At 45.0% G+C, this 18,748-nt stretch overlaps 1 protein-coding gene across 10 annotated transcripts in view; it reads left to right on the forward strand.

The window, feature by feature from the left end:
- The window catches only part of HERC3 (HECT and RLD domain containing E3 ubiquitin protein ligase 3), a 130,508-nt gene that overhangs the window by 92,218 nt on the left and 19,542 nt on the right, over positions 1 to 18,748 (forward strand). For 7 of the 10 annotated variants that reach the window (XR_010840961.1, XR_010840962.1, XM_059066832.2 and 4 more), the window contains 4 exons: positions 838 to 981; positions 2,142 to 2,308; positions 5,218 to 5,284; positions 6,982 to 7,064. Coding sequence is in view for 8 of the 10 variants with exons in the window: in XM_059066832.2 (XP_058922815.1) it covers positions 838 to 981; positions 2,142 to 2,308; positions 5,218 to 5,284; positions 6,982 to 7,064 (461 nt within the window). In the remaining 2 variants the exon portion in view is untranslated. Of the gene's footprint in view, positions 1 to 837; positions 982 to 2,141; positions 2,309 to 5,217; positions 5,285 to 6,981; positions 7,065 to 17,500; positions 17,628 to 18,748 lie in introns of those variants that run through there. The other 3 variants (XM_067035502.1, XM_067035499.1, XM_067035500.1) reach the window with 3 other exon arrangements.

The following is an 18,748-nucleotide window of genomic DNA, read 5'->3' on the forward strand; positions in this document are numbered from 1 at the left end:
GGCTGTTCTGAGGATGAGGTTAACAGAGTTTAAGTGCTGGCCGGCCTGTAGAAAACTCAGTAAATCTCGCCCTTTGGTTTGCTGTAGCTGGTGTTGCGATGGGTCTCTTTATAGCCCCTCACAGAGCCCAGCCCCGTGTCTGCTCAGAATGCTCTCCTCCCTTTCAAATGCATCAGTTAGTTCAAGAGCCCCACTGAGAGAGATTTCTTCCTTTATTTAAGTTAGTCATTGCTTTTCTCTACGTGCCGGATCATTTACCTCTCAGTGTATCCGACTCTTTGAAAATAAAATGTATTCTCGGGCTTCCCTAGTGGCGCAGTGGTTGAGAGCCCGCCTGCCGATGCCGGGGACGCGGGTTCGTGCCCCGGTCCGGGAGGATCCCACGTGCTGCGGAGCGGCTGGGCCCGTGAGCCGTGGCCGCTGCGCCTGCGCGTCCGGAGCCTGTGCTCCGCAACGGGAGAGTCCACAACAGTGGGAGGCCCGCGTACCGAAAAAAAAAAAAAAAAATGTATTCTCGAATTGGTTCTTTTATGTTTGCCTCCCTGCCCCAAATAGATGGTAAACTTTCTGTGGACATATGGTAAACTTCTGACTTCCTCTGTATCCCATGAGGTGCCCGGTAAAATTTTGTGTGTTTATAAGTGCCTTGTTAATAATCAGCAGATACACTTTGCAGTTTTCATGGTGTCAGTGTATTCTCTGTTACAGCTTCCTTTCTTTGTCCTGACTTTGGAAAGAATTTGCTAAAAAAAACACAAAAAAACAAAACAAAACAAAACCAAACATAAGATGCCGATGATTTCCCTGAAATACTAACTCTACTTTCATTATTTCAAGGTCATTTTTGATGGTGAAGAAGCAGTGGATGCTGGTGGCGTCACAAAGGAGTTCTTTCTTTTACTATTAAAAGAATTGTTGAATCCCATCTATGGAATGTTCACCTACTATCAGGATTCAAATCTCTTGTGGTTTTCCGATATGGTAAGCTAGTGATGTCGCCATTCAACAGGTGGATTGAATTAAACTGACCTTTTCTGCTGTCAGACCAATCCCTAGCCTTCTGATGTTTACAAAGGGGGACACAAGCGAGGTAATCATTTAACATGATTATCTTCAGGTTTCACCTGTTGCTAAGACCTCATAGTGTGTTTTGTCACCCATTAGCCCCATTTCTAGTAGATAAGCTCCAAGTTTTGTAATCCTCAGAGGGTAGAAAGAGTATATGGTATGATAAAGAAATTGGTTTTATGACATATAAAAAGTAGTTGTCAAATATATCTTATTTTAATAACAGTGATAGTATGTGTACGAATACTCATACAAATACACACACGCTCACACTTTTTGAAAATTCCCTTGGAGAGCCAAGTTTTAAAAGGTATTCTCATTTCAAGCAGACTATAGTTTAGCTCTTTTTCTACCAGAGTTTTCTCCCTACATCTGCACTGTCTTGAAAGGTAGCCATTAGCTGCCTGTGGCTATTTAAGTTTAAATTTTATTTAATTAAAATTAAGTCATACTAAAGTCGCTCCCTCAGTTGTACTAACCACCGTTCAGGTGCTCAGTACACACATGTAGTTGGGAGCTGCCGTCGGGGACAGCACAGGATAGAGTGTTTCCATCATTGGGGAAAGTTCTACTGGACAGCATTGCTCTAAATGAGGGTAAGCTGTTCTCTGTATCACTGTTGAGCTGTAAACGCTTAACGTACAGCATTGCATCTTTGGGGGACAGCTGAACTTTTGTTAGGGGTACTCCTCTGCTGCAGAAGGTAACGAAATATTAACGAGATCTTCATTCTTTCATACTGAAAATATTTTAAGGTAAATGGCAGATTGTTTTGAGGGCTGCAAACACTGCTTTGCTTTTCTTTTTTTTAAAAAAAAGTTTATTTATTTATTTTTGGCTGTGTCGGGTCTCGGTCGCGGCACAAGCACTTCGTTGTGGCTCGCGGGCTCCAGAGCGCGTGGGCTCTGTAGTTGCGGCACACGGGCTTAGTTGCCCTGTGGCATGTGGGATCTTAGTTCCCCTACCACGGATCAAACCCACGTCCCCCTGCATTGGAAGGCGGATGCTTAACCACTGGCCCACCAGGGAAGTCCCTGCTTTTCTCTTTAACACATTTGCACATGTGGTGAAAGTGTTTTGTAGAGCACAACTGGTTTCACTTGATTGGCATAACCTGCGGACTCGCCATCTACAACTCCACCGTGGTGGACCTGCACTTCCCCTTGGCTCTCTATAAGAAGCTACTGAACGTGAAGCCTGGCCTGGAAGACTTGAAGGAGCTGTCACCCACGGAGGGAAGGTACGGAGCTGCAAGGCGGCAGCCTGCTGTGGAGAACTGCTCTGGCGCTGGCATCCAAGGTTGACAGCACCACGTGTGCAAGTTAAGAGTTTATCGTAGACTGTGCTGTGTGTGCTTTGTCTTAAGACGCGGCTCCACAGCTACTGGCTTGAAGCGGCGCCTGTGCCACTCTAGGGACAGAAGGAGAGAGAGGGGAAGAGGGAAGTCGTAGCGGCCCAGGAATCCAGCTGTCTGCTTTTCTTATGCTGAACCAAAAATTAGGACTTCGACCTTTGTCACGGTCCATAAGTACAGGGGAGAAAGTATTGAAAAGGGAGTCCGTATTTTGAAAAAAACCTACAGGTCTCCCTGTCCTTCTGGGTTTCTCTTTTCCGTGTCACCTTGACTGTCACACCGCAGCCACCCTCACAGCACTTCTGGTCGCCACACGTGTGGCGGTTTCCCCCTGCCAGCGAGTAATTCTCCACGCCGCCAGCCGGGGTCCTACAATTCATCTCAGTTCCGACACCGTCTACCTAGAGGTGGCGTTGGGTCCCACAAGCTCAGTGCTCGGTCCCTGCAGACTACTCTCACCCACTTCGGGTGCCGGTCGCAAACACAGGTCCCCGGGTTACCCACAGCTTCTGTCGGATCTGGTTACAGATCAGGGGTTCTCGTGACCCTTCCTCGGGTCTGATTAATTTCCTAGAGCGGCCCGAAGAATTCGGGGAAACACTTAGGTTGGTTTACCAGTTTGTTCAAGGTTTACGATATGAACAGCCGGTGGAAGAGATACGTAGGGTGAGGCCTGGAGGGCTCCTGAGTGTAGTAGGAGCTTCTGACCCCGTGGAGTTGGGGTCCGCTACCCTCCCCGTGTGTGGACGTGTTCACCAACCTGGAAGCTCCCTGAACCCCCTACTGTTGGGATTTTAAGGAGGCTTCCTTAGGGGGTGATCAATTATGACCTTCATTTCCAGCCCCTCTCCCCTCTCTGGGGAATGGGGGGCGTGGAGCTGAAAATCACGGCTGGGTCCTTCTGGTGACCAGCCCCCGCCCAGGAGCCCACCCAGAATCACCCCGTTAGAACAAAAAATGCTCCTAATACCCTCATCATTTAGGGTTTGGGGAGCCCTGCGCCAGGAACTGGGGACAGAGACCAATATATGCATTTTCTGTTATGTCACAGAGCCTTTTTAAGAAAGCAGTTTGAGATACAATTCGCATACCACACAATTCACCCAGCTAAAGTATGTAATCGGTGACTTTTAGTATATTCAGAGTTGTACAGCCTTTATTACAATCAATTTTAGAATATTTTCATCACCTGAAAAGGAAACCTGGTACTCTACTCCTTAGTCAATGTCCCAAACTTCCTCATCCCCCAAGCCCTAGGCACCCACTAAGCTACTTTCTGTCTCTGTTGATTCCCTATTCTGGATATTTCACCTAAACAGAATCATACCATGTGTGTTTTTCTGTGACTGGCTTCTTTCACACAGCATGTTTTCAAGGTTCTTCTAAGTTGTAACTTGTATCAGTATTTTATTTCTTTCTATTGCCAACTAATATTTCATTATATGGATATATACCACATTTTGTTTATCCATTCATCAGCTGATGGACGTTTGGCTTTCTCCTACCTTCTGGCTTTTACTAATAGTGCGGCCGTGGATATTCTTACAGACTTTTTGTGTTGATGTAAGTTTTCATTTTTCTTGGGTATGTGCCTAGGAGTGGAATTGCTAGGTCAAATGGTAACTCTGTTTAGCCTTTTGAGGAACCTCCAGACGGTTTTTCCAGCGTAGTAGAGCCATGTTTTTATGTTAGTATTTTTTCTGGCTCTTAAAAACTCCTTTTATTCTGAGTTTCTCTGTATTGATTTTAGGTAGCATAAGGCGAACTATATAAAAAGACACCATATCTGTGACTTTCGCTAAACAGTACAATTCTTCTGACTTCAACAGGAAGGAACATCCCTTTTTTATGGAGAAAGAATACTGATTTTAAGATGGAGATAGAGGAAGGGTGGTCTCTAAGGTGCCCTCTGGAAATGAGACTGTCACACCACCAGTATAGGACACCAATACAGAGAAATCATAAAGGATGTGGGGAGAGGGTGCACAGAGAGAGGAGAAGAAAATTTAGAAGGAATATAAAAAAATGGCAGAGGAGACCCAGGCAGGTTGCTTTTTTTGGTAACTGAAAGTGACAGAAATGTATGCTATTTTCTTTGCCAGCCTGGCTGAGAATGATACATTTCAAGTAATCTTCTTGGCTGGTTAACTGGAAACAGATTTAAATTCCACATTAAGAATTTTCTTTATGGGCAATTTTCTTTCTTTATGGAACTGCCAGACTCCGCAGTCACTAAAGAAGAAAGTGTGAATGAGGTCTAGTAATAAGAACGTATTCTCGTGAGAGTATACGATATGAGCATTGTTGGCAGAGACATGTTTCGGTGTTCTTTAATATGGCAGTTCTTTACCATACTTGCATTAACAAGTAAGCCATTAAGATTCCTAAGTGTGTACAGTGACTTTGTTGTGTTTTTTTTATGGTAAGAGGATTTTTCTACTAACGCATAGGGGTAAAGCAAGTCTGTAGGACCGCTGCAAGACCATCTCCTCGTGTATCTACTTCCGAGGAATACCAGAGTTAACACGTGTCAGATATGACTCCATCTGAATTGCTTCATAAATTCAGTAAGATTTGTCAGTAGGAACAGAGTAATGAGTGTCTTACAAGTCAACTGCCATATTTATTTTCAAGATATAGTTAACATGATTTTGTCAGTCTGGATTTATGTTCATTCGAGAATCTTCTTTTATAGCGTTTCCTCGCAAACAATCTGGTGGGCATGTGACTGAGATAGAAACACTATTGCCATGTCTGATTTGCCTCATTTCCTTTCTCTGTCAATCTGTGATTAGGAGTCTTCAAGACCTTTTAGATTACCCTGGGGAAGATATTGAGGAGACTTTCTGCCTCAACTTCACGGTAAGGATTTCCACAGTTTACTCATGATTGTAGCTGTCTCTTTCATCACGCTTACAAGTCACAATTAACATTAATTTTTCTCCAAGTCAAAGAACAGATTCAGAGACTTCTCTGAACAAAATTATTTTAGTCATAGTGTCTTTTTTTATTTTAAAAAATGTATTTATTTATTGGCTGCATTGGGTCTTCGTTGGTGTGCGCGGGCTTTCTCTAGTTGCAGCGAGCGGGGGCTGCTCTTCGTTGCAGCATGCAGGCTTCTCATTGCGGTGGCTTCTCTTGTTGCGGAGCACGGGCTTTAGGCACATGGGCTCAGTAGTTGTGGCGCACATCCGCGGCATGTGGGATCTTCCCGGACCAGGGCTCAAACCTGTGTTCCCTGCATTGGCAGGCGGATTCTTAGCCACTGCGCCATCAGGGAAGTCCCTTTAGTGTCTTTTTAAAAATCAAAGCATAGCTGCTGTACCATATTATATCAGTTACAGGTGTACAATATAGTGACTCACAATTTTTAATGGTTATAGTCCATTTATAGTTATTGTAAAGTATTTGCTATATTCCTCACGTTGAGCAGTATGTCTTTGTAGCTTATTTTATACCTAATAGTTTGTACGCCTTAGTCCCCTGCCGCTATACTGTCCCTACCCTCTTTCCTCTCCGCACTGGTAACCACTGGTTTGTTCTCTAAATCTGTGAGTCTGCTTCTCTTTTGTTATATTTACTAGTTTGTTGTGTTTTTTAGATTCTGTGTACAAGTGACATCATACAGTATTTGTCTGTCTCAGTCTGACTTACTTCACTTAGCATAAAACCCTCCAAGTTCATCCATGTTGCTGCAAATGGCACAATTTCCTTCTTTTTATGGCTGAGTGGTATTCCATTGTGTACATGTGTCACATCTTATTTACCCAGTCATCTGCTGATGGACACTTAGGTTGCTTCCATATCCTGGCTATTGTAAATAACGTTGCTGTAAACACTGGGGTGCGTGTATCTTTTCGAATTACTGTTTTTGGTTTTTTCAGATATATGCCCAGGAGTAGAATTGGTGGGTCATATGGTAGTCAGAGTGTCTTGAATGTTATAGGAGTTCAGTAAATGTGTTGAATAAATGAATGAATGATTAATCTATACAATTAAGAAAATTACTGAAGCATTATTCCTCTTTACTCCTATACATATAATTTCTTTTCTAGAGTTCATATCATTTTCTCTTTGATTGCATTTATTGGCAACTCCATGTCTTGGCATACATACACTACCAAATGTAAAATAGCTAGCTAGTGGGAAGCAGCCGCATAGCACAGGGAGATCAGCTCTGTGCTTTGTGACCAGCTAGAGGGGTGGGATAGGGAGGGTGGGAGGGAGACGCAAGAGGGAGGGGATATGGGGATATATGTATATATATGTATAGCTGATTCACTTTGTTATACAGCAGAGACTGACACAGCATTGTAAAGCAATTATGCTCCAATAAAGATGTTAAAAAAAGAAAACAGTAATGAAGAAAAAATAAAAGATATCTTTTAAGGTGCCCATGTTCTCTGACTGAGGTTCCCTTTCTCCTCCTGAGAATGTTCTGTGGTAATAAGTAGTCATTAGGCTACATGTGTTCCTAAAGCTTCTCTCAGTCATCCGGGGTCTAGAAAGACAAGTGGTCAACAAAACTGAAATGTTTCTTTCTTCCCCCTAAAATATAGATTTGCCGAGAAAGCTATGGCGTGGTTGAGCAGAAGCAGCTGATACCTGGGGGAGACACAGTGGCTGTGTGCAAGGAGAACAGGTTAGTCCGGACCCTGGACCGTGCACACGTTACTTCATTTCTCTGCACTTCTCCCTTTAAGACCAAGACTGAGGTCAGATTTTCATCCCTTCTTCAGAGGGAGTAAGGGTGCTAAGGCAACTTTCAGGGTTTAACAGTAGAGGAAGCAGCGGACCGGGGTTCAGGAGATAACGGTTGTAGTTCTACATCTCTGTCTTACTGGCTTTGACCCTGAGCAAATCCCGTAAACTCTTTGATCTCAGTCTCTCATCTGTCAAATGGGGGTTATGATAACTGTCCCGCCTCCCTCATGGAATGGTTGAGACCGAAGTGAGATAATTTATAGGAGAACATTTTGGAGTGAATGAACTCCCAGCATTCAGCACAAAGTTCCCGGTATCCAGCAGAGTGAGTGAAAATGCTCCAAAACCTGTGTTGGATGAGCGAGTGTTGTAAAGATACTATTATTGTGGCTTTACTGCTGAAGAGTTTGTAATACAGGTTTTAAATGAAATTCTTTCTGCCCCATGAAAGTTAATTCAGGTATATCTGATTTCTCAGGGTGATTTTCTCTGTGGTATCCCTTTGGAGGAGGAAATAATTCAACTTTGTTTGCTTTTGGATTAAATTATGAGTGAGCTTGTTGGCCGTCTGCATATTAATTAATTCCGTTTACAAGCACTGAGTGTCTGCCGTGTGCCGGGCGTGTTGCTGGGTACAGGAAATAAGTAACTTTTATCCTCCAGGCTAGCTGGGCAGGAGCAGCGTAATGCACGGTTGCAGTAGATTATGGCGCGTGCGATAGGAACGTGACGGGCCAAGTGCCAAGGAACCGGGAGGAGAGGCCGTAACACTCTGACCAAACACTGAAGAGGGAAGACGTTTTAGACACAGGGAACAGTTATGAGTCAGACTCTCAAATGTAACACGTGGGCTTCCCTGGTGGCGCAGTGGTTGAGAATCCGCCTGCCGATGCAGGAGACACGGGTTCGTGCCCTGGTCCGGGAAGATCCCACGTGCCGCGGAGCAACTAAGCCCGTGAGCCATGGCCGCTGAGCCTGTGCGTCCGGAGCCTGTGCTCCGCAACGGGAGAGGCCACGGCAGTGAGAGGCCCGCGTACCGCACAAAAAAAATAAATAAATAAAAAAAATAACACGTGCCAGAGAATGATGGTTACCTGTGGGGCGGGGCTTAGGGGGCGGGCGCGGGGCGGGCGCGGGGCGGGCGCAGGGCGGGCGCAGTAGTATCGGGGGTGGAGCTCGCCGGGACCTTCGGTGCGTTTGCAGTGGCACGCGGCTGATCTCCGTTGGAGCGATGGCTGGCGGTCATATGGAAGTCAGCCATGTGTGGACGGGCCCATGAGGAGGCTGCTGAGGTAGCTCAGGGGCAGGGTGGTAAGGGCCAAAGTGAACGTAGCAGGGGCACAGAGCCGGCTCTGTGTTTATGTAATCAGCAGGAGCTAGTGTCTCATCACGTACAGATGGTACTAGAGAGGCATGTAATTTTTAAAAAAATCTATTTATTTATTTATTTATGGCTGCGCTGGGTCTTCGTTGCTGCGCGCGGGCTTTCTCTAGTTGTGGTGAGCGGGGGCTGCTCTTCGTCGCGGTGCCCGGGCTTCTCACTGTGGTGGCTTCTCTTGTTGCAGAGTGCGGGCTCTAGGCGCGCGAGCTTCAGTAGTTGTGGCGCACGGGCTCAGTTGCTCCGCGGCGTGTGGGATCCTCCCGGACCGGGGCTCGAACCTGTGCCCCCTGCATTGGCAGGCGGACTCTCAACCACTGCGCCGCCAGGGAAGGTCCCGAGAGGCACGTACTGATAACAGCACTGAGGCTTCTAATTTGGAGAGCTGACCAACAGGAAACAGAATCTGTAGCGCAGGCTGGTGGGGAAAGAGTTCTATTTTGTATATGTTGATTTTGACATGCCTGTGTGATATCACAGGTGATTTTGTTTAGAGCTGAAAATTTATGTCTGTCATCAAGAGAGGTCTTTTTTTAAAATCAATTCATAGTTCTTTTTTTTAAGTAGGATGTTTTCTTTCTCTTTTTTGCATTTAAAATTTTAATACAGTCTTTAAAGGTTACTTTCCACTTACAATTATTACAAAATATTGGCTGTATTCCCATATTGTACAGCACATCCTTGAACCTATCTTACACCAGATAGTTTGTACCTCCCACTCCCCGCCCCCCCGTGTTGACCCTCCCACCGACAGGTAACCATAGTTTGTTTTCTATGTTTGTGATTCTGCTTCTTTTTTGTTATATTCACTAGTTTGTTGTATTAGAAGAGAAGTCTTTTATCAGTAGCTTATTTGTTTACTTATGCCAGTCTTTTTTTTTTTTTTTTTTTTTTCGGTACGCGGGCCTCTCACTGTTGTGGCCTCTCCCGTTGCGGAGCACAGGCTCCGGACGCGCAGGCGCAGCGGCCACGGCTCAGGGGCCCAGCCGCTCCGCGGCACGTGGGATCTTCCCGGACCAGGGCACGAACCCGTGTCCCCCGCATCGGCAGGCGGACTCCCAACCACTGCGCCACCAGGGAAGCCCCATGCCAGTCTTAATCAACAGTGAATTTGAGGTTGCCTACACAAAGGAAAAAAGTGGTGAAATAAATAAAAAATGAGGACAGGGAAAATGTATGTTCTTAGCTGAGTTGTATGTATCAGAGTAGAAAGTAGACTCTTGAGATGAGGATTTAGGGACTGTTAGCACATTAGCTAGAGACAAAACTTCTTGGCTTAAAGAAGTGATGGGGGTGAGGAAAGAGGAGGGGGTGGCAGTCTCCACTTGGGAGAGTTGGGAGCGAGGGAAGCCTTCTGGAAGCAAGGGTTCATTGAAGCTGTGGCAAAAGTTACAGATGAAGAGAAGTTGTGTGCTGTTTTAGGCATGTTGGGAAATTAAAGCTAATTCACTCTGGGTGTTAGTTGGCCTCTTACTGTAAATAGTTGCACAGATGCGGACAGAGATCCTGTGAAATTCACTCTATCCAAGTGATGTATATTGGCTTCCTCCCGTAAGTTTTCCCTTTGGAAAACAGGAATGATAGAAAAACTGACAGGCCTCTTCTTCCATCCTTTTACGTTTTTAAAGATAGCTAGAAGCCAAAATGGTCTAATGTAACATTCAGTAATCTCTTTTGTCACGTAAACCTTCCAGACTATCCAGGAAGCCTCAGCTTTGGGGAAAGTGTGAGCTCTAATACCAGAATAAAGTAAAAGAATCCAGAAGTTGCTAAGTACCCAACAAAATGGCTTCAGATGATGAAATTATCTTGACTCTGGGAATCTAATATAGAGGCTAGTCTTGTCTCAAGTAGGTGTTTCAGTCGAAACTCTAACTTGATAAGAATCTTTTGGAGCTGAAAGCACTGTCCTTTCTTTATCTACATAATGTTGGTATTTTTGTTAACAGCAAATGATTTGTTTAATAAGAACAGTCTCATTATTCCGTGGAGTCTGATAATGTTTTTATTTTTTATTTTATTTATTTTTAATTTTTAATATTTATTTATTTATTTGGCTGCGATGGGTCTTCGTTGCGGCACGTGGGATCTTTAGTTGAGGCATGCGGGATCTTTAGTTGCAGCATGCGAACTCTTAGTTGCTGCACGTGGGATCTAGTTCCCTGACCAGGGATCGAACCCGGGCCCCCTTGCCTTGCGAGCGTGGAGTCTCAGCCACTGCACCACCAGGGAAGTCCTTGATACTGTTTTTAGAATTGGGGAATTTATGGCAGATCATGAAGTGGCTTCGTGGGCGCAGGTGATTTCTCTTCCCTCCTGGTCTTGAGGATCGCTTTATTACATATGTGTGTATGCACGTACGTCGCTGCCTCTGTAGCCTTCAGTCTTTCAAAGGATGTCTGAGCTTTTGTGTCAGATTTCAGACACGACAGTGTGTGTGCATCATTTGTTAGGAGCTGACAGTGGGCTGGGCAAGCAGCCTGAGGCAGGGCACATTCAGAATTTCTTCACCTTCTGGTGAGTCATCCTAATGCGCTGTGTGTTGGATACACCGCGTGGGGAAAAGGGCGATGTCGTGTGGGCCTAGGTGATTTGTGATGTAGTCTGCAGAAGAGGCGGTTGTTGGGACTTTTCCTTTTCATGTCTTTATAAAATTATTGCTCTTGGAGTACTTTTTTTTTTTTTTTTGCGGTACGCGGGCCTCTCACCGCTGTGGCCTCTCCCGTTGCGGAGCACAGGCTCCGGACGCGCAGGCTCAGCGGCCACGGCTCACGGGCCCAGCCGCTCCGCGGCACGTGGGATCTTCCCGGATCGGGGCTCGAACCCGCGTCCCCTGCATCGGCAGGCGGATTCTCAACCACTGCGCCACCAGGGAAGCCCTCTTGGAGTACTTTTTGTCTCTGCCTTTTTTGCTCTGTCTCTTTCCGGCTCTGAGTTTTTCTCTTTCTGTCTCTCTGCTTCTCTCTCACTCTCACTGTCTCTCCTTGTTCAGTAGGTGTTTCTTTGAATCGGCAATTGAATTCACTTAATAGTTGAGAGGCAGTTTGTGCAGGATACACGGAAGTAGACCAGTTTGTTTAGGGCGATGAGCTGTTCTCATATGTAACCGTAAATGAAATATGAAGACACAATTGATTAACTGGGTCGGAAGGGGTTCAGGGAATCCCACGTGGACAGATGCATCTGGGAGGGTGGATACGGGGTTAGAGCTGTTGAGAGGACTCCTAAGATCTGGATACTGGAAAGTAGAGATGAGGACATAATCAAAAGGGAAAGGCGCTCTGTAAAGTTAGTGAGCAAAGGAGTTGCATGATAGATGTGGGTCCGTGGCACGCTTTCTTTCTTCGTCTTCTTTTTTTCCTTCTCCGTGATTTATATCTGTTGCTGACTCCTGGGCTGCAGCCCACAGTCCTACAAGCTCTGTACTTGCCCAGCCTTAAGACCGAAGAAAGAGCCCGGAGTCAGCAACAGAGACGTCACTGGCTTGCTGGACGGGAGCTCTTACGTGTCTGAAGCAAGGTTTTGGAGCGACACCCCACTGCGTGCATCCGAGGTCAGGCGGGATGTGGTAGCAGTCTTTGCTACCCGGGGGGATGGGGGAGGTTACCAGTTAGAGGGGGGATTAAGGTCAGGTTGGCTCTCGGTTATCAGGGAAACCACTAGAGGGGCATGCCCCTCAACACCCCTTTGATAAGCTGTCTTCGAGGAGGTGTTCTGATCTCAAATGAGAATGGTCATTAGCTAGGGCCTGGGGCAAGTATGTAGGAAGGTCAGTCATGTGAGTAGGTGTAGGTGAAGCGGGCACTGGTCGGGCAGGGGATGCACAGAGAGCAAGAGAACAGCCATCTTGAATGTCCTGACCGTACACTGACACGTATGCACTCCTGGACATTGCTGATCCCGTGAGGGGTCCTCAGAATCAGTGTGGAGAGCATGCTTTTGTTTACAGCCATGTGGGTTCCTCTTCTCTGTCTTTGCAGTTCTTTGCCCCTAATTGACCTCAGGGCTGCTTCTACCAAACATTTTCCATAAGGATGTTCTGATGACATACAGGTTCCTTAAAAGAAAGACAGTACATAATTTCAAGGGAGTAATAAGGGAATTTACATTATTCTTTTTTTTTTTTTTTTGCGGTCCGCGGGCCTCTCACTGTCTTGGCTTCTCCCGTTGCGGAGCACAGGCTCCGGACGCGCAGGCGCAGCGGCCACGGCTCACGGGCCCAGCCGCTCCGCGGCACGTGGGATCCTCCCGGACCGGGGCACGAACCCGTGTCCCCTGCATCGGCAGGCGGACTCCCAACCACTGCGCCACCAGGGAAGCCCCTATTCTTTTACTTGTATTACAAAACTCCATTGTTCTGTTACTATGACTTTCTAAAAAATAGCTTCTCTCCTTCTAAAAAAGTTTTCAAATCTTGGTGCAATAAAATGTGCTGTCGTTTTAAATATTGCCAGGCAGAGGGGGATTCTTAATTTTATTGCCTGTACGCGGTGCTTGAAATTTAAACATGAAATGACTTCTGTGTTAGATGCAGTTTGGGTTTCAGCTTTTCTGGGCTGCTAGCACTCACCGAACACACGGTGCTGAGCTGAGCCACTGCTTTAGGTACTGTTGTCCATGACTCTGTACTCGGTGACAGGAGCAGACCCCCTTGCTGACACAGTTACCTGTTGGGAAGGCTTCTGAGAACCTAGTGTGGCTACTGCCTCATTACATAGTATTGCTGTCAGAGTTAGGGACAGCCAGAAGAAGACAAGCAGATATTTTTTCCTTTATCTTTAATGATGCAAAAAGCAGAAATCTTAACATTAAAGCATGTTGAGATCCTGGTAAGAAAGCTTGTATACGACGGTCAAAGATTAATCATTGCAGCTGTTATTTCCTTTTGATTGTTATATGCCATAACCTCATCACTGGGGGTCCTTTTTGGGTATTTCATAGATTAGTCTAAGAAAATTAAATGAAAGAACCAAAAGAACACCTGCTGGATTTTTAACTTGAGCGCAGTTGTGTATACAGATACTGCTGGCATTGAAGCTGTTTCTGTTAACAGTAAGATATTTGCTGTCACCACTGCCCTGGAGGGAAATGTCAGAAGGGTACCAATTCTGTATCCATAATTTATTACATTCCATTTGGACTTAAAATTGCTTTCTTTCCTTGGACAAGAGCTGCAGACAGACAATTGAATTATAAGCATCCAGGTACAAGAACATCCGTGGGTGACTGACTGCTGGGGGCCACATCTTAGCTAAATCTTGGAGCAGCTGGCAGTCCAAAAAACCCCACATATCATTCTAGATTTCCCCCAGTTTAGCTCAATTTAATCAAATCAAATGCAATCAATATCTTCCCCCATTTCTTCCATATTAAAAAAGGGGTGGGGGGGCTTCCTTGGTGGCGCAGTGGTTGGGAGTCCGCCTGCCGATGCAGGGGACACGGGTTCGTGCCCCGGTCCGGGAGGATCCCATGTGCCGCGGAGTGGCTGGGCCCGTGAGCCATGGCTGCTGAGCCTGCGCGTCTGGAGCCTGTGCTCCGTGACAGGAGAGGCCACAGCAGTGAGAGGCCCGCGTACGGAAAAAAAAAGGGGGTGTGTGTGGAGAGGGAATACTGAAAAGGAAATGCCAGGCTTAAGGTAAGTGCTCCAAAGGGCACTTAGATTCCGTAGAGAGAGACTGAGAATAAAACCCACGCATGACAAATACTTCTGGTGCCTTAAGATCTACTGAAGTTAGGACTAATGAAAGACTTCACTTGATCTTTTTTGTTTTAACGTCTTTATTGGAGTATAATTGCTTTACAGTGGTGTGTTAGTTTCAGTTTTATAGCAAAGTGAATCAGCTATACATATACATATGTCCCCCTATCTCCTCCCTCTTGCGTCTCCCTCCCACCTTGATCTCTTGAGACAGTCTATGAGAGGTGTAATCGTTAAGATCCACATGGTACTCGCACTGGGCTGTTATAGGAATAGCAGATAATTAAAATGCCAGTAACATTTCTCGACTGCTTCCCTTGTGTCAGGCATTATTCTGAGTCCTTCACATGCAGTCCTCCCCACTTTACAGTTGAAGAAACTGAGGCAGAGAGAGACATAAGTCAGTTGTTCAAGGTTACACAGCCAGAAGTCCAGTGTTCAAACACCAGAGCCAGGATTCAGAGCCCTTCCGTTTGACTGAGAGCCTCAGGACACCGCCACTTGGAGGGCCGAGACCAGGGCTCCGGAGTCCCCATGTCCCCTCGTCCCTAGAGGATAAACGACTTCAAAGAGTTTGCCGTTTTCGTTTCAGGCAGACTATGCAATTTTTTAAAAACAAAGTTGGCATAGTTAAAGACATACAATGTACGTATAAAAGTGTATGTCTGAATTTTTAAACTTGGGTTGAGACAATGCTTATATCTATAATGTTATTATAAAGCCCTCATGGACACCCTTAATAGTGGCTGCACAGCCTGCTGTGTAAATGTGTATTTTCTATTCTTTCCCTTTTGGGTATCTGGCTTGTTTCTGTGTTCTTTTTTTTCCTTTCCCTTTTTTTCTTTCTCTTCCCCCTCCATTTTTAATAAGACTGTATCAGTCATCTTATGTATAAAGCTTTGTTTGTTTTTAAATTTTTTTTTTTTTGCGGTACGCGGGCCTCTCACCGCTGTGGCCCCTCCCGTTGCGGAGCACAGGCTCCGGACGCGCAGGCGCAGCGGCCACGGCTCACGGGCCCAGCCGCTCCGCGGCACGTGGGATCCTCCTGGACCGGGGCACGAACCCGCGTCCCCTGCATCGGCAGGCGGACTTTCAACCACTGCGCCAACAGGGAAGCCCTTAAAATTTTTTTTTTTTTTTAAATTTATTTATTTACTTATATTTGGCTGTGTTGGGTCTTCGTTTCTGTGCGAGGGCTTCCTCCAGTTGTAGCAAGCGGGGGCCACTCTTCATCGCGGTGCGCAGGCCTCTCACTATCGTAGCCTCTCCCATTGCGGAGCACAGGCTCCAGACGCGCAGGCTCAGTAATTATGGCTCACGGGCCTAGTTGCTCCACTGCACGTGGGATCTTCCCAGACCGGGGCACGAACCCGCGTCCCCTGCATCGGCAGGCGGATTCTCAACCACTGCGCCACCAGGGAAGCCCTAAAATTTCTTTTTAATGGTAAGGTCCCAAGGGTGAAATTTGAATTAGTGTATATCATTTTGAATTTGTTGATATTTTTACTAAATTGATTTTGCTAATGAATTATACCAGCTTATACATTATCATCAATGTATGATAAGTACCCATTTCATCGAATCCTTACAAATACTGAGTGTTTTTTTAAATCTAATTTAGTAAGAAACTTGGCCTCACGTCTAAAATTTGCATTTCTTCCATATGCATAGGCTACTTTACATACTCTGCCCAGCACTGATTCTTTGTTACTGATGTTCACCTCTAAGATATTTTTGTTTAAAAAAGCGAACGAGATACAAGTGGTCCTTGCCCAACATTATTAATGTATTAAATGCCACTGAATTGTTCATTTTAAACGGCTGTGTTTTGTGAATTTCACCCCAATTAAAAAAAAACGTGTTTGTGTCTGTGTAGGCTGAATTGTACACTCGCAGGGAGCGCTGCTGTGCTGTGCTTGGGCAGCGAGCCTGGGCACGTTGCAGTCTTCTGCATAATATGCTCTTAGAGACCGAGTTGAATGTGTAATGCACAGTTGCCTTTCTTTCTGGCAGTTACGTTGTGCATTGCTTACTAATTTGGGCCTATAATGGATGCAAAAAGGTTTATGAGTAAGAGTGTTGGACCTGCCTTCAAGGGAGGGTATCCTGCTACGTGTTAACACACAAGATTTATGTCTGCCTGAGGAACTATCAAATAAGCCATGCGGGAAACAGAGGGGGAAAGATCAGCCCAGTTAGGAAAATGGTGGAAATTGTTTGACATTATGAAGGGCGTCATACATGTGCCTTATCCTGAGACAAGTAACCAACAGTGGTATGACGGGTAGCTAGAAAACCCCACAGCTACAGGCTTCCCGTAAGTGAAAGAAAGGTTGCTGGCCAGAGCACACAGCCCAGCATGCATATCCTCCAGACCTTGCTGGAGGCCTGGTCTGCTTACTATTGCCCTTTCAGGACGTGTCTGTGTGTGTGTGTGTGTGTGGTACGCGGGCCTCTCACTGCTGTGGCCTCTCCCGTTGCGGAGCACAGGCTCCGGACGCGCAGGCTCAGCGGCCATGGCTCACGGGCCCAGCCGCTCCGCGGCACGTGGGATCCTCCCGGACCGGGGCACGAACCCGCGTCCCCTGCGTCAGCAGGCGGACTCTCAACCACTGCGCCCCCAGGGAAGCCCCTACCAAGTGCTTTTTACATATTTTCAGTTATTTTTTCCTATTGAAGCCACTGTATTTTCATAGAAAACACATTAGTAACTCTGCCTTTGTTTGTTTGTTTGTTTTTTGCGGTACGCGGGCCTGTCACTGCTGTGGCCTCTCGCGTTGCGGAGCACGGGCTCCGGACGCGCAGGCTCAGCGGCCACAGCTCACGGGCCCAGCCGCTCCGCGGCACGTGGGATCCTCCCGGACCGGGGCACGAACCTGTGTCCCCTGCATCGGCAGGCGGACTCCGAACCACTGCGCCACCAGGGAAGCCCTCCCTTTTTTAAAGTCGTCCGCTGATGTCCTTTACGTATTTCTCTATTAAGAGGAAATGATTTTCATATCATTTGTATCAACTCTTTATTATATTAAGACTATTAACCCTTTGCCATCTGTATTTATTGCAGATTTTATTCCCAGTTTGTTTACTTTTAAAAATGTGGAGTCTGTTTAAATCTCTAAAACTTCCTAATTTTTGTGTTGTCGTGCCTGTTGATTATTTCTTTTGGTCTTAAATCATTCTAAATTTAACCTTTCCCTGTCTAGTAATTGATACTTAATAATACATTTTCTTCAATTGAAAGAATTCTTTTTGTGTCTGGTCTAAGGTAAAAATCTTAATTGTTTTCCTATTCTTACAGGTGAAGATGAGGGTAATTATATGGTTCCAGATCCAGTTTGGGTTTTGATTTGAAGTGTAATAAATTAAAAGTTAATTTGGGAAAAAAAAAAAAAAAAGTTAATTTGGAAAGAATTGACACTGGTGATATTCAGTCTCGGCTTCCAAAGGCCTCTTTTACATTTCTTTGTGATACCGTTTTTTTTTCCTTTTCATTGGTTATATACATTTTTATTAGAGGTTTTTATAAATATTTTGGTTTCTTATTTCTACTGTGAAAGAGAGCCCCTTGCATATATTTTTATCATTAGCAGTGCCTAGAAATAGTTATTGGTTTTTATATATTTACATGTGGTCTATTCCTCACATTTGCGAATGTGATCGCTTTCAGTTGATTCTCTTGGGGTTTCTGTGTGTCATCACATGCCTGAAAAAAAAATCCCCCCCCCACTAACTACACACCTTATTTGTTTCATTCATTTTTGCTTTTTTGTGGGCTCTAGAAAAATGTTAAATGACAGTTTAATTAAATTAACTCTTACTCCTAGGGATAAGAAATGAATATTGAATTTTTAAGATTTTTCCCTTCTATTTCATATAATCATGATTAAGATAATCATTGACTTATGTAATACATTAGTTTGATTTTTTCTTTTTGTTGTCCTGGCCCTAAGGAAGATTAATAACACATTAAGGTTTCACTCAACTATTGCCATTAGCAACAGGTCAGAGCTCCCTTCCGTTCCCTAAGGTAAAGCAGTCTAATTTTGCTTCTGACTAATTTTAACCCCTAAGGGAAATGGAAGAAAACACGTCTGTGTTTAAAATTTGGGGAGCGGGGGGTCTTCAATTTTATAATTCATTTAGAATGCCCAAATATAAAGTTGAAGTAGACTTTTTAATATATGCATAATGTCACATTAAAGTCTTTTGTCCTTTCTGGGAAGAAATCAAAACCTGATTTTTATATTGAGGAAAACAAAACAAGACAGTTTATTGAACTACTTGTGTTTATGAATTAAAGGCCAGTTCTTTTAACAGTAATATCGTGAACTAGGAATATAATATGTATTTTTTCCTCTTTCATAATTTAGGAGGATTGAATTTCAAATCATCATATTTATCTTTCATATAATAACCATAATAATAATAGCTAAAATATCTTGAGCCCTTAGGGTCAGACACTGGTCTGTGGGATTTATGTAAATTAACTAGTTTGTTCTTCATAATAACCTGTGAGGAAGGGACTGTTACTATCCCCTTTTATAGA

Source organism: Kogia breviceps, chromosome 6, assembly GCF_026419965.1.
Source record: "Kogia breviceps isolate mKogBre1 chromosome 6, mKogBre1 haplotype 1, whole genome shotgun sequence".
NCBI classification, from domain to species: Eukaryota; Metazoa; Chordata; class Mammalia; order Artiodactyla; family Physeteridae; genus Kogia; species Kogia breviceps.